At 41.4% G+C, this 16,903-nt stretch overlaps 1 protein-coding gene across 1 annotated transcript; it reads right to left on the reverse strand.

Moving 5' to 3' along the window:
* Positions 1–397: 397 nt before the first annotated feature.
* Positions 398–16,696, reverse strand: SERINC1 (serine incorporator 1). Its single transcript, XM_041469994.1, has 10 exons — positions 16,544–16,696; positions 10,913–11,074; positions 9,231–9,424; positions 6,352–6,431; positions 6,025–6,162; positions 4,574–4,743; positions 4,384–4,474; positions 2,974–3,115; positions 2,623–2,853; positions 398–1,940 (listed from the first exon to the last, which is right to left on the reverse strand). Exons 1-10 carry the CDS (start codon positions 16,580–16,582, stop codon positions 1,802–1,804), a joined length of 1,386 nt encoding a protein of 461 aa, XP_041325928.1. The 5' UTR covers positions 16,583–16,696; the 3' UTR covers positions 398–1,801.
* Between the last annotated feature and the right edge of the window lie 207 nt (positions 16,697–16,903).

A 16,903-nucleotide genomic window follows, 5' to 3' on the forward strand; every position in this document is an offset into this window, starting at 1 on the left:
AAGGAGCTGAATCCACAGACAGAGCACTGCTCATTTCTGAATTCAGCAACTTGTTCTTTGTTACAGGACTCAGGAACTGCTGTAGTAGAAGTGGTGTTCAGGTGTTTTACCCAAATTTAAACAGGTGTAATCCAGTGAGGTGGCAGCAGTTGATGAAGCAGGAATGCATTTCCAGGTGCAAGGCATGTTAGTGTTTGCTGGGACATAGCTGCCGAAGGCATAGAACTGTCAGAGAACTTGACCCAGGAGGTAACACGTGACCTCCCAAAAGAGCCAGGGACTCCCAGGTGTGCTCTACAACACTCAGCTCTTCTCAGAACCTGAGAGTGCTACAAAGCATTCCCAGAAGAGGACCCTTGAAATAGCCACATCTGGCAGCAGCACAAGACATCAAAAGTCATGGGACATCTTCATCCAAATTTATTTATTAATAAGGTAACAACATCTTCCAAATTACTACAAGCCTTTACTAATCTTTTCATTACTGTCTCAAGTTTGACTTCACATGTCAGACTTTTTGCAGTAAGTGTCAGTGTTCAGGTGCAGAATTAAAATAAAGAATAGCAACAGGAAGTCACAGTTACAAACACCACAGAAAGGTATGAGCATGATATCTGCAGGCTCCAGGGTCACTCCCAGTCAGGCTAGGCTCAAGTTGTAGCAAGTAACAGAGAAATTATGCAGCTTATGTACTTCAGTTACAAAGCAGCAAGCACAAAAGCATTTTAAGATTTTGGAACTGCACAGGCACTATGCCTAGATTTAAACTTTCTAGGCTGAAGTCCACCTCTGGCAATGGACAACAAGCAAAATACCTAATACAGTATAAGATTTCAAGATTCAGAGCCCCAAATATTTTAAGAAACCCATCAGTTAAAGCCTCAGTAAATGCAAACCTCCTTCTTTAGTTATTGTAACTTCAGTGCTCTTTTTTCTCCACTTTTTTTTTTTTTTTAATCACAATACTCAATTCCTCCAAAGGGCTTACACAGCTTTTACCACTCGGCTCCTTGCAAACTTCATGATTGTAGCTTAGCCAAGAAAGTGGCACACAAAACAGCAATAAATTACAGCACAGCTATGCTACTTAAACTACTTTAAAAACCAATAATACTATGTAGATGCACATTGTAAACAGGTGCCTTAAAAACATGCTTCTGAGCATCTGATACCAGGGTATTTCTCCCCAGGGTGTCTGTCCTGTGTGCAATGGGACACACTGGACTGGCTCCTCTGCAGCTCCAGGTGCAAGATTCCCCCCCCACATCTGTGCTGAAGGTATTGCTGCCCTCGGCATGGGAAAAGTCAGGCTGGTAGTGCCAAAGTGCTGTGAGATATCCAGTGAACCCCAACGTGCTCCACTCTGACAACACTTACTCAAGGCTTACTTTGGAATCAAGGCAACGGGCATCATCAAAGGCAGACCCTTCTTCACTTGCAAAGCTTGACCTAGCACTGTTTAATAACCCTAATTAACACTTGCACTTTTTTTCCTACAACCATTTAATGCAATTGAGGGGAAAAAAACATACTTCCAAAAGCTCTTGATCTTACATCTTGTGCTCTCAAAGTAGGAGTAATCCTATGAAAACCATCGTTACAGCAATTACCATTGAGCTCAGCTAGAAAAAGTCATTTCTTGAAATGACAAGACATGATTCAAGGTAATCATGCAGGATAAAGCAGGGAATACTACCTGGACAGCACACACACATGTATTTACACCCGCACTATTACCCGGAATACTGTTTGTTTCAGGGACACGTGGCGCTAACACAGCCGCCCTCCAGAGCAACACAGCTCAGTCAAAGTCGCGGTTGGTGAGAACCAGCGGAGCCACCAGAGTCCACACGTACAGCACGATGCCAATCCAGCTGGAAGAGATCTTCACCCACACGGACGGCCACTTGCTGGTCATTGTCTCGTAAGAAGAATCCGGACTGTGAACCAAGGAAGAGAAAAAGGATCATTTGCAATTTTTTTCAATATAACATACTTGTGTTCTAAGCTACCCTACAACACTGTTTTCACAGAAGATCATGGATGGAGTCCTGGCTCCATCCTCTTTGCACACCTGCTTCAGGTGTTTATATACATTGGTGAGACACCCTTGGACTTTCTCTTGCCCAAGATGAACAGTCCCAGCTCTCTCAGCTTCCCCTCATAGCACGTATGCTCCAGTCCCTCAGTCATCTCTCTGGCCATTCGCTGGACTCTCTCCAGTATGTCCATGTCTGTCTTGTACTGGAAAGCCCAAGAACTGGAGGAGTTGGGAAGAAACACCTTCCCTTTGACCTGTTGATATAACATGTCCTTTTTCTAGCTCTCTATACTAGACGTGGGCCCAGTCTTTACTGATTTTTAATTGTTATATAATTGAAGACTTTATCCTGTTCACTTTAGCAGGATGTATTTCAGCAGTTCAGTGAACAACAAGCATTATCCTAGAAAATATGGCAGGCACTTGTGAACAAGGTTGGCTACAGTTTTCAGATAGACTTCCCTTGAGAAGGCCCACTCAAGACCTACATTCCAGAGCATGCAACTTGTGCCTCCTTGTCCAGCAAGAGACGGCCTCTTGTATGCTCATTATCAGCACAACATCTAATCAAACATAAATACCTGTACCAGTTGGTAAGTGTCATCATGATATACAGTGATGCCAGGAAAAGCATGAAGTGGAAGAAGGAGTAACTGTAAGTAACTCCATCCCTCTCATTATCTATAGCTCGGTGAACATCATCTCCATCATCAAGGGAGCCATCACTCCTGGGCATTCCATCCTCTATCAGTGTTGATTCATCACTGGTCAGCATCAGCTTGTTAACTTGGCTGTTGTTGGATGTCCGGATGCTGGATATGATAGGAAAGGACATGGTTTTCCAGATACAAACAGATACCCAAATAAATACAATTTAGTATCCAACAATAAGAAGTGATGAAAATTAGTGCATTTTTTTAAAGGAATCTTACCTTGAATAGAGAACACACAGCAAAAACAAAACCAGTCCTACAATCCCTTGTGCATCCCACCACTGCACTACCTGACCTTGGGTTGGAATGGTGGTGCTGTTGTAACCAATGATGCTCAGCAGACTGGGGTTACAGCGCCTGTCTGTGAGGGAAATTGCATTAGAACTCACATAAAACAAGAACAGGACAAATATTTAATAGCACATTTCCATGATGAATGCACAGAAATAGAAAGGAACGTCGTGACTGTGACAGTCTTTAAGTAAAATCTGAATTTAATTTTAGCCTACTGAATCTCTCTAGAGCAGGGAAATGACAGTATATGGCATAAAAATCTGTGTCTATGAGCAGATAAAAGGATTCTGAATTTATGTAAGCTATGCATCAACTGCTTTACTTTATTCCATCTGACATAATTAGATGCAACAAAACAGAAATTTCTGCATAATAAACTTCAGAAATTCAACTGCTAGAAAACAAGTTTGACAAACATATTCTATAGATGGGGTACCCAAGTCATCCCAGAACTGGAAAACAATGCCAGTAAGTCAGTTTTTTATTATGAGTGGTTCCCAACACACAGCATCCACAGGTAATACTGATGAAACAGCTGAAAGTAGTAGTCAATCTTATTTTCCCATAACCACTGCCTGAATTAGATGACTCATGTATTCCATGACACAGAAACACAGAAGATTGTCCATAGCTAAGACAAAAGGGTCAGAGACCAAATTAAAACCACTAAAATCAATATCTGGTGATTTATTTTAATCATCAGAATTTCTGCGCTTATTTATTTTTAGAGACATTCAACTGTTTCCAGTCACAATAAACACTGACAACATTTATTAATACTTGTAATAAATCCTCAGCTTGGAAAAATATAATCAGTAGTATCTTGGTCACCTACGAAACATGAAACCTGGTAGAGAGATGAAACTCCTAGACTCCTCAGGGGAGTCACACTGATCTGCAAAATCTAAGCTTTAGAATACTGCAGCTCTGTCAGTAAAGAGCAGAAATTCTTGCACGCCATACAAGCAGGGGGAAAAGTTGTCCTAGTAGAGGTTGCAGAGAGGGTGGAGCTCAGAGATGTGTCAGCAAGGCCAGGTTGCTATTTTATATCTTGTAGCTTTGGGGGGAGGAAAAGGAAAAGGTGCCAGAAGAAGTGGCACTCTCTTTCCCTCTCCCCCTCAAGGGAGCTTGCCTGGACCAGCCACCCTGCCCTCCCTCACTGCTGCCCTTATCCCTTCTTATCCTCAGCAGTGGGCTCCTAGCAGCTCACCTAACTGAGCCCTAACACAAGCCCATTCTACTACCCTGCTCTAATGCTGCCCTGCAAAAGAGGTGGAAGTACAATTTATTGCTGAACCGGTTACCCAAAAAGCTCTGCATTGCTACTACACTTACCTGGCTCATTGGTCATGGCTGACCAAGTCAAATACATTGTGTAAATTGTGATCACCGAAGACTGCAGCAAACCAGATCTTGGCTGAGATTCCTACAGAAAGGAGTCACAAAACAGGGAAGTTAGGCAATCAAAAGTTGCAGGCACAATTATACTGTGATAATACAGGAGGCAACAGAATTAAAATTGTACCTGAATCCTTGGCAGAATTGACATTACAGAAGCACCAATGCACAGGAGCATATTAACACTGATGAATGTCTTGTTTTCAGAACAACCTTCTGGATGAGTGTAATAAACATAAAACAAGACAATAGCTACTAGAGATAGCAGATAGTTGACAGCTGTAGCTGAGAGCAGAGCTGTGAAGAAACAAAACCATAATTAAACTGGTTAATAACAGAGACTACTATGACTGGAATAATATTGCATGATTATCAAGTGTGGGATACAATACACAATGAGAGTTCTGGGCATTGAAATGTAAAAGAAGTTCTCAAATAGCCTGTGAAGTATTAAAAAGAAACAATACATGGGAATTCTGAGGCCATGCTTGATTCTCCAGTGTCCTAACAGCAACCAGGAAGAGCAAGAAGAATAAAGAAACATAGTTGTAATGGACACACTTTGGATAACAGCTTAAAAAAGAAACTGAAGAAATACTTCTCCAAGAGAGGCTAAAACAATATCTCATTTCCAAATCACATCTTAGTAAAAACATCAAATAGAGAAGTGGCCACTGAATGAAGACAGGCCATGCTCTCTTTTGAAACACCTGAATTATCAAATCTGAAACTTTATTAAAATAACATTTCTCCAGTGAGATAACTTTACTCTCCTTCACTATATGCTGACCTTTCACTCAGCATATACCTTCAAAGAATGACTAACTGGCAACCAGAAAAAACAATTGTTTGAGAGGATTCTACTCAACATGATGCACTAGCAGGTTACTTTGTTTTTAATCAGTACTGAAGGGCTAGCAAAACCTGGGGCTAAAAAACAAAACAAAAAAAAAACAAAACAAAAAAAAAACAAAACAAAAAAAAAACAAAAAAAAAAAAAAAAAAACTCAAACAAAAAAACCCAAAACCAAACCAAAAAGCAAAACAAGAAAAACCCAAAAAGCTGCAGTTGCCACTTCTCTGATATCTTGATGCACAGAAAGCTCCACCTGAACATGAGGAAGAACTTCTTTACTTTGTGTATGACTGCACCCTGGAACAGATTGCCCAGACAGGCTGTAGAGTCTCCCTCATTGGAGATATTCAAGAACCATCTGGACACAATCCTGTGCCATGTGTGCTCTGAGATGACCCTGCTTGAGCTGAGAGAATGGATCAGATGAGCTGCTGTGGTCCCTTCCAACCTCACCCATTCTGTGATTCTGTGAAACTCATGCCCTGCTCCCAGGGAACAGATCTTATTACTCAGAGGCTGCTGTACCTCTCCCCGCTTCCCCTCACTTAACTTGACAACAGAAGGACATCAATGGAGCTGAAATACACATCTGAGAAAATTATACTCATGCACGAAGCAGCCCTTTCTGCACTGTTAAAATGAACTATTCAGTAAGTAACTTATTTAACACAATGCACATTAAATTAAGTTTAAAACTTGACTGTAGTACAGTCCCTCCTTACCTGCATACCAGCATCTTGAGTTTCCTTCCTCCATTTTTTCAACCCAAGATTCATTCCAGGAATGGGCAAAGTCAATAAGCAACACCAGCTGAATAAGAATAAAGCAGAATGCTCCAGCCATACCTACATAAAACCACACTAGAAGAGAAGCAAAACAAAACCAGTTAAGAACCACAGGTGATTTACCCCCATCGCAGCGTCCCTAAACACAGAGAAGCACAACAGTTACGCAGCTACAATTAAAACTGTATGACATCAGCATGCACTGACTTTATTTAAAGCCAAGTAGACTGCACCATGATACAGAGGAAGACAATATTCCCTTACCAGTTGTAAATGGTCCCTCTGGGATGAAGAAAGCTCCAACACTAATTGCAAGCGCTGTCGCAAATTTAAAGAACCAGAATCTAAAGGGAAATAAAAAAAAAAATAATAAGGCAACTGTTAAGTCTGGTCTAATTCACACATAAAATACACATCTTTAAGGGTTGTTTTTTTTTGAATTTGCTCATTCTTAACTTGCCTCATTTGAAGCAGAATAAAAATTTTACCTGCCCAAGCTTTTGGTTCTCCAAAAAATTATGATGAAACTGTGCTAGACTGACACAGAGTTTGACATGTTTCCCAGAGGTATCTTCTTACTTGTGAATTCCGAATTAGGCCAATTGTGAGCTGCTTTTTTTCTTCCTAAGAATGTTTTAAACCAGAGCAGTGAGATTGTTGGATTGTCTTCATATCAGAAAAATGGGTTAAAAAATCCCTTTGTACCTTTAATATCAAAGATCTGACTGATGCCTACAATGACAAAAAATATTATGCTGGAGCTCACTACCAGTCTTGGTTCACTTCCTACATGACTGAAATATACAAAAGTCTGGATTCTTCCCACCCAATTTCAGATTCCTTAGGCCTACAGCTAATGAGAATTTATCATAAAAATAAAAGCAAATAATTTATCCTGCACAGAAAAGACACAATCGAGTTCCATGTCCCTGCTTCAGGGCAGTGTCATTGGAATTTTTCTTCCAGTAAAAGATATGCACTCACAGACCATCAAAACAGATGAGATGTTTCCAGAAAGCATACAAGGAAGTATCCTTCACCAAAGATACACCAAACTCACCCCAAATACTAACTGTATAAATATACCCTGCATAGAGAACTTCAAACTGTTATGCCAACAAAACTGTAAGGAGGTAAAGACTATTTTTTCTGATCCCAGTGACAGGCAGCTCCAAAAACAGGCATGATGCCATCTACATGCACTTCAAAACTGAATATAACAGCACAAAGATATGTACCACACCCCCACAATGTCAAACACTTGTCAATTTTTCAAGTTTTCTACCCCTTCCCATTTCTTCCCATACTTTGAACAAGTTTAATCTCTCCTGCTGGCAGTTACAATCAAGTGATGGATACCAGAAAAACAAGTGCCAGTTGTGTGGAGAAGAACAATATGAGATGACCGAAGTACAGAATACAGAACAAAATGGACTAATTCCCTGGGATATAGAGAAGTGACAAAATCCAATTAAAGTTGAATTAAGTTGTAACATTTACAGTGAAATACAAACCCCACTAAAAGTAGTCTTAGAATTCACTTTTTTTAATCAATGTCATTCTCAGTTATAGAAACAGAAATAGGTTCAAGTTCGTATATATTTTATCTCTAACTCTAGACTTTAAGGGATCTTACTGCTCTACCCCATTCTACAATTGAACACAATAGTCATTTGAAATAACACCTAAAGCCACTGTGCATTCTGTACAAGCCAGCAACTATCTGGTAGATACATTATAATTTTCTTTTTCTATTGTTATCATAAACCTGAGGCAAGAACCCACTCTCACTGCCACTGAAAAAAGCGGAGAAGGTGAACACTGGCACTAGATTGTATTACTGGGCTTAACTTGCACGCAAACATGAAAAAGTTAGTACACATATATGCAAAAACCTAGTATTCTGAGTATTTCAAATCACTGACAAAAAGATTACATCTCATAATATTACTGAACATACAATTTCAAAAATCAAAAGCCAGAGCTTTCCATAAAGCCCACTGTAACACATATTATTGAAGCAGCAAAGAGTTATTACAGAAGTGTTGAAAGTAATGTTATTAAATATTTCACCAGCAACAGTTAAATAGCATAATTTTTTTCCTTTTATCCTAGTGCTGATGTTAGATCGGCTAAGAAGGGCAAACTGCTATATGTTGCATAAACAGTACCTAAATTTGTACTGGAGAGCACAACTCCAAATAAGGTTATCAAGGAGATCCCAAACACTTTAGAAAAAATTTAGGTAAAAAACACTCCTCATCATGTAAAATCACCATGTGCCTTTTTCTGAAAAAGAACCAAAAAACAACAGAGCTCTGATACAGAATGTAGCTGAAACACTTGCCTCTTGCTTGCAACAAGTATGTTCTCCTGAACAAAACAGGGTGGAGGGAAAGGCTGAACTGAATTACTCTTGCTAACACATCATAATACTGTACTCTCTTTTTCTTTTACAAAAAAAACCCAAAATTAAACAAAGCAATATTCTGCTCAGTCTTAATTATTTTCCCCTACAAAAATAATTTGAAGCTTTTTCATGTTAGACATTTTTTATCCTATTATACTGAATATAAAATAAAATGTTTGGCTTAGCTGTTCATAGCTTCTGTTCAATACAGTCACCTCTAAAAAGCAGTAGTCTAAGCAATCACTGTGACCACCAAGATTAGGCAACATAAATGGTTTTAGGCTTTTCAGTATCATGTCCTCTTACAAGTATATACATTTCCTTGGTACATAGGCAGAACCTGGATGAAAACTACCACTTGTGCCAATACACAAGCTGAAATTCCACTATATTCTTCCATCTGATAATCTTAAATAAAATGAAATACTAACAAAATGAAATACACTGGAAAGCTCAGAAACTAGATACATAACTCATTTCTTTTTGCAGAGAGGCAACTGAGAAGATAGCAGAAAGAGCAAAGATACATTTTATACATCTACATCAATATATATGTGTAACTGCTATAACCTTTAAAAGAAAACTGTTCAGAAAAGAACACAAGTTCTTACAAAGTTAAGAGGAATGTAATTCAGATGAGGCTCTTGAATCTTTTTATTTCTTGAAAAAATCTTTGTGAAATGAAACAAAAATTAATTACTAACTCATCTCAGCACTCATTTCTGCATCTTACCCATTGTGCACCGCTGCTCTGGGGTCATTGCTGCTCTTCACTTTGATCATCAGGAGGGAGAAGAGAAGGAAGAACATGGCCATGCCAAAGCACACACGGTACACGGCCTTGTAGCCAACAAGGACATCGCAGTTCACGTGGCCCTGCACACCAGGAATACTTGTTCCCAACCCTCCATCACAAAATCCAGGAATCTGTGATAAATACAAGACACATCAGTCATCATTAAAAGACTTCCTGTCAGTAAATGTATATTAATAAATTTCCAATACTCAATTCATTAATATTGTAACATTATGTAACTATTAACACTGTTAGAAAATAAGATATTGAAGGACTGCATCATTAGCGGCAGTCCAACTAGAATATCAAACACAGGCAAGGAAAAACAAACCCTGCGTAGGCCAGATAAAATAAAAATAAAATGAATCTTTACATAAAATAGTTTGGGCTGGAGAAGACCTTCAAAGTTCACCTACACTAACCCCTCTGCCATGGGCAAAGACACCTTCAACTACATCAAGTTGCTCAAGGCCCTGTCCCACCTGACCTTGAATGTTTCTGTGAATGGGACAGGGATCTTATTAACAGGTTTTTTATATTACTAGCAATTTCAGAACTTCTCAAAGAAATGCAGTTTTCCCTTGCTGATCTGAATCAAGAGATAATCAAAGTGGGAACTGGTAAATTTGACTTGACAGTTACAATCAGGCTTATGACATAGCTAGGAGGTGGCAGCCTGCTTACATCTCTTTAAAACAGACACAGCCTTTCCCAAAAAAAGTACCATCACCATCTATTAGGTGTATCTGTAATTTCCATACGAAACAGCTGAGAACATTCTCTCCAGTCACTATCAGGACATGAGCAACATCTTTCACAAGTCAAATCATACTCCAGAAGGCTGTAATTTTCTTTCCTAGGTGACTAACAGGGCTCTCACTGAAGCTCTATTTGGTAACTATACCAACCTACAATACACATTTACAGATTAATAATTTGGGGGAAAAAATATGAAAATCATGTCTAACCGAAGCTACTATCTACTGAAAAAAAATAAAGACTGCAAAACAGAACTGAAGTACATGCAACCCAAGTTCAGTGAACCTGTAAGCTCTACTGTAACTCACATTACCATTCTCCAGTTTTATATCGCATCTTCACATAGCTAATAAACTGTAAGACCCTACAAACATTTCCTAATTCCCTGGGTGGAAAACAGGCTACTATGATGAGTGAAAAGTATTTTTGTTACATACTGCAGACTTTAAAATAGAATTTCAACTAGTACAGCACGAGGAAACTAGAAGACATCTTAGAGTGTAGTTATTTTTTTTAATCACAACCACAATAAAAATCAATTAAGTGTCATAAATACAAGCATCTCAATAATACTTAATTTGAAACTACACATACACAAATTTTCTTGTTTGATGTGAAATTTTATTTTTTCTGCTCTGAGCACTTAAAGGAGAGACTTTACCTCAAAAGGGTGCTTTTCATCTACAGAGGGATCTTCCCACAACTTCTTTATTTGACCCACAAACAAATTAATGGTGACTGTGAAGCACAGCTGGTAGCAAAATGACATATTTCCAAATAAAATCCATGCTTTTCAAGATGTCAATTACTATTATTTGTGACAATTGTTCTATCAAAAATGCAGCAATAAATAACCTGACCTTCTTCAGCTGCTCTTCCATGCCTGGTATTAGCATCACGCAGGCAACGCTCACGCCAAGAAGTAAAAAGAAGGCATAAATCAGCCGAGTTATGGTGGAGTTGTTTCCACTGGGGCAGCATCGGCAAAGCAGGCACGGGGCACTTCCACACAAGCATGGTATCTGACAAAAAGACAGAACATGAATTATTTAAAAAGTTTTGGATTACTAGATTTCAATATTTAATCAGGCTGTACAGATCATCAGATATGATGGAAAATTACTCATCCTGTGCATCCCACCACTGGTACAGACTAAGTCACTGCAACATGCTACAGAGCCACCAAACAACGGCGCTTATCGATGTGCTCCTGCACAGTGAAATTAGTGCTATGCCAGAAGTAATCACTTAGCCATTCAGAAAAAACAAAGACTGGATTCAGGCTCATTTGTTCTCCTGAATTTTATTTCACTTCAGCTAAATGACATGCAAGGAATGCTTTTGTTAGCAACTACATCCTCCCTTCCACAGCTGCAGAGATTAAACAAACACACCACAGGAAAAAGATACGAGCATAACTGTCATGCAGGTACACTCTCAGCAAGCACCTGGCACAGTTGGGATAAAATCCTCACTGGGGCCATAAATATTTCCAAAACACAGAAAACAGGTGATAGAGCCTAAATCTTAGGTTGCAAACTATTTCATATTAGCAGTTATTCACATATCACATAATTCTGTTAGTCTGCAAAATTATACAAGGTGGGGGGGGGGTGGAAACCATGACAAAATTTACCTGTATTTAATTCTCACGTGGATAATTGTGGGAAGAAAAAAAGGGAGCTATTTCACCAGGAAAGGGTTGGGAAGCAGGGAACAATTCTCTGCCATGTGCAGAGTGACAACTTGGGAAGTAAAAGAAAGGCAAGGCCCCAAAAGTAAACATCACTCAAAGGAGGAAAGGTACAATCGAAATGTGTGATCACTGCCCTTCTCTGAGCTACAACAAACCATGCTACCTCTGACACAGAAAGATACAGAACAGGTTAAAACGCAGCTTCTCCCCCAGCACACATCCAGGGACAACAGCCACAGGTGTCCACCACTGCATGAGAGACACATGGTCACGTAAGGACTGTGCTAGTTACAAGGCCACATGACCAGGACATGCCAATCACCCAGTATGACAGGCATGTGTCAGAATGAGCTCTCAGCAGCTTAGTCATATGACAACCAAAAATGCCAGCAGTCCACTGCTACCGGAAAAGCCCCAGGGGTTGCTGGGAAAAGCAGACAGACTGCCACAACGCTGCTGGCAGCCTCCTGAGAAGCCCTCAGGAAAAGGGCCAATTATCATTCCTACAGTTTCAACCAGACTCACACACTGAACCCACAAACATCGTCTTTTAAATAACTTCCCTGTATTCTTTTTGGGACATGTGCTCCTTCCCAAGGAGCCAACAATCTTCACTCCGCTACAGAATCATCTTTAAACTTCACTATTACATTTGCCTGCTAAACGGCTGAAACTAAGCAGATTCTCATTTTAAGTATTTCAGGATGTAATAGTTATTACATTGTCCCTTTTTACCTTCTCCTCCACTCAGTGCAGCACAAATAATATGAAGGCATTGATTATAGGAGGTTCCATCTCAATATAATAAAGAAATTAGACTGAAAGCAACCAATCCCTGCAACAACCTCCCCAAGGATATATGGTAGAGTCTCCATCACTGGAGGTGTTCAAGATGCAACTGGACAGGGTACCAGATCATCCCACTCAGGCCCCCTTTTTCATATAAGACGGAGTAGGTGGACCTTTGAGGCTGCTCTACGACTGCAAGCAACTACACTAGGTGCATCTACACTTCGTAAGCAGGAAATGTATGGCAAATATTGTCTCCAAATGCATCAGAATTTTATAGTACTACTGTCTTACACTATTTCCTACACACACAAATAACCTTTCCAGTGAAAAATATCTTAATTCTCTGTTCAAAAAATTACCTTCTTGAACTAATTCTGTCTGCATTAATATTTCTAAATACCTTTGAATACCTTTGAATAAAAGGTTGAGTTTGGCAGAATAGAATATATGACTAGGCTCTTGTGCTGCAGAAAATGTGGGGACAGGAGCACCTGTTATGAAAATTCACTTCTGTAAGGAATCCCAGTGTTACACTGTTTGTTAAAATACCTAAACAATTCAAGCAATTTGCTCCTTGTCTCAGCAGAAGCACAAATGCTTCTACAGACAGGAGAGACTTGCAGTAGCTGAAATGAAGACAACTGTCTTCACCTCACTGGGAAACAATGCACCTCAAGAGAGGCCTCACTGGAGCGTCCGAGCTCCAACGCCAGCTTTTAAAATGTTTTGTCCCTAAACAGCTCATGCACATCCATCTCTGAACAAGAGACACCTGTTGATACATGACGCTATTTATACAAGCTGGCTACTTACACAAAGCATCACATTACAGTCCAATTCTCTCTTTCTTTGGCAAAAGAGAATAAAATACGTACCATTCCAACAAAACAGTAGTATACTATCGGCTAAACTACTTGTTACAGACTCCAAAAATAACAGAAACCAAGAAACATTCAGCCCAATGAATTCAGCTTATCAGCAGAGCAGACAAGGTGAGTTTGTGCCACTTTCTTCCTAAATTTAAAGCACACCTCCCACAAAAATTTCAGTAGTACACGCAGCAAGATACTACCATGGAGATCAAAGCTTAACTCCCCAGTGTGACTCAGCTTAGTTACAGATGCAGACAAAAAGCTACTTCACAAGTACTTTTTCATTTGCTTCCATAAGGAAGCTTAGACAAAACTTACTCAGACACAACTGAATAAAATCTATTGCCTTCCAGAAACTTTACTTACCTACCAAGTCATATCCCTTAACATTTTTCAGGAAAAATAAGCAGCTCAATGGTGTTTATTAAGGCAAAATAAGAAAAGACAAACCCACACACCTATTCTGGGAGTAGCCAGCAGGGCATACAAGTTAATTCATGCCTGCTAAACAAGTCACTTCATTCCCCAAGGCAGTGGAAATTGCATGAGGAACACGTAACAAGATGTATACTGAAGTAGAGAGAAGGAGACAGAAAACCCCACAAAATCATGGAAGGACAAATTTTACTGTCCCTGATGCACGCACAACAAGTTTTTAATATTAAACATAATCTTCCTACTGGAGTAATGACTAAATGATTATATGCTGAATTAACTATTTGCAAAAATACTAAGCCCCTGATGGGCCTAATGAGGGTTTAGCTACATGACCCCTACTCTTAAGCTTACAGACACTGAATTAATCAAGATCTTTGCCTTGACAGAGAATATTAAATGAGCAAAACAGCAGCTCAGCTGTTTCAGAGAAGAGAACAATAGAGACAAGACAGAGCAGAGGGAAAACAGCGCTGCCTAATCAATCTAGGCTGTCAGGAGCAGAAGCCTTTTACTGAGATGGCTCTTACAGTTTCAGTCTCACCCCCATCTCTGACAGGCTCCCCTTGCTCTTAGAAATGCTAACCTGAAGCACTGCCTGATCAGCACAGGGGAGCAGAGCAGAGCAGTGACACACAGCAGTAACACAGCACAAAAGCCCAGAAGACACAAGCACGGCATGAGGCCTGATGGGGGGGCCTCAAAGCAGCGCAGCTCCGCACAGCACAACACGTGGCCCTGCGGAGGAGCAACACCGACAGCAGCATCCTCACAGGCACGGGAGCTCTGCCCGCTGTGCCACAGCCGGCACGGCACCAACCCCACCGCACCTGGCGCGGCAGCTCCCTCACCCTCACTGTGTGCTTCCTTCGCAGAGCCACCGAGTTTGTGAGCTTCTCAGAGTTTCACTGACTGACAAATCTATCCCTAGAGACCAGCGTGGACAGATCCCAGTTCCTGTTCTGAACTGCTGTATAGGCTTTAAGTGCTGATTAGCTGTTATTTTAAATGTGGAAAGAAAATTAACCCTTTAAGGCATCAGGGGAAAGAGAAAAATAACACCAACAAAAACTACCCACCCTGATTTGTTGGGCACTTCAAAAGAAGGGACAGGGGTTAACTACTCACAGTAAATCTGATTTAAGATTATGATCTCATGCAAATAATTTTATCTAACAGGCTGAATAGAGAAACAATCAATCAAGAGCAAGTAGACAGGGGCTCTTCAAACACTACAAACACCAAACAGTTGTCAGAAAGGCTGTTTATGAACTTGAAAACGCAGTATATATTAACTCAAGTATTTGAATTAAAGCCTATAGTCACAATGTCATGAAGTATTCAACAATATTTAAAAATAATACTGTTAACCAGTTAGTAGTTCAAGCCTAACTGGCAAAACCATTAAGTAGTATTTTAAATGTTAATGAGAGCAAAATGAACCCTGACAGTAATTAATTAAAAGGATATCATCAGTGTTCTAGCTGATTATTTATAGGCATATCAGCCTGGAAGTTAATTTATGCAGATTTTCCAATTCTATGATAATTTCAAATGATTTGTATGTGAGATTAAGGGATTATGGATCTTTTCTCTTAATTAAAGGTCACTCTGTACTAGAGGAGTCAAAGCCCATACATTCAGATATCACAAAAATAGCAGCAGGATAAATATGAGGTTTTGTTATATCTCTAGAAGTGTGTGTATGAATGCTTTAATAATAGGTAATTTAATTTAACTCATGCATGGTACAATATTTTTGGTATGAAAAATTCAGATTTTCACAATCCCACTGACATTCTTACAGCAAACATCTAAAAACTCAGAAACCATTTGATTGTGTCAATATAGACAGGGACTAGACTTGGAAAGAGGTATCACGTATTGATAAAAAAGCAATGCCTCAGCTGAAGTTACCAGTTACCAACTTCTTTGCTTTCCTGCATCGTGCCAAGAGTCTTAATGCCATCTCAATCTACTGCTTCACATGAACAAAAATCACCTGACGTGGTGACACATCACCACGGATTACTGTGCCGCGAGGAAAGGATGGCTCGGCGAGACAAAGATGCTACAAAGGGTGGAGCTGCTACACACAAAGCCGTAAGAAAGAGGCATTAAATACAAATATTAGAATCGGGGAAACGTGAAAGTTTTGATTTTCCCGAAAGAAACGCTGGAGTTCAAGGTATTTGATCAGACTCTAAAAGATTTGGGGAGAGGTGATTTCAGCGGACTCGGTAACACCTCCCGCACAGCAACGCGGATTAAGCGGCGCCCCGCAGCTCGACAGGCCGGCCTGTCTGGGTTAAGGACGAAGCTCCCCACAGCGCCGGCGAAACGGCTCCGACCCATCCCTGGGGATCCCGGGAGCAGCCCGAGAGAGGGGGACCATGGCGGGGCCCGCCCCCTCCAGCGCGGCGGGGAGAGAGCCCTGCCCGGCGGAGCGGGGCCGCGGCCACTCGGGGCTGACAGAGCTCGGGTGGGGCCGGGCAGGGGCGCGCAGCCCCGCCGTGCCGCAGGAGGAGGAGGGAAGGCAGCGCCACAGCCGCCCTGGGTGACACAGGCGCGGGGAGGCGACGGGCGAGGCCCGGGTGGGGAGGGAAGGAGGGGGGAAGCACCGGCCGCCGGCTCCGAGCCTGCGGCGGGCAGGGAAAGGCAGGGAGGCACCCCCGCGCCGTCCGCGTCCACCTTACCCAGCTCGCCATGGAGCAGAGGCCCAGGACGCTGCCCATGGTCGCCGGTGGGCTCGGGCTCCTCCAAGATGGAAGCGGCGGCCGCGGCTCCCGACGCCGTTGTTTACTGCTCCCAGCGGCGCTTCCGGCCGCTCTGACGGCGCGGCACGTCACTGCCGGCCGGGCCCGGCCCGCGGCCTGCCCGCGCACGGGAGCGGGCCGGGAGCTGGGGAGCCGGGATGTGCTGGGCGTCAGGGCTCTGTACGCCTTCAGGAAAGGAGATCCAGCCAGGGGAACAGCAGCAGCCAGCATCCGTCAGTCAAGGGCATCCGGGAGCTAAAGGTTAACGCTTGTTAGTTGTCAGCTGTGGATGTCGCAAAT

Source organism: Pyrgilauda ruficollis, unplaced genomic scaffold (assembly GCF_017590135.1).
Source record: "Pyrgilauda ruficollis isolate IOZ18807 unplaced genomic scaffold, ASM1759013v1 scaffold24, whole genome shotgun sequence".
NCBI classification, from domain to species: Eukaryota; Metazoa; Chordata; class Aves; order Passeriformes; family Passeridae; genus Pyrgilauda; species Pyrgilauda ruficollis.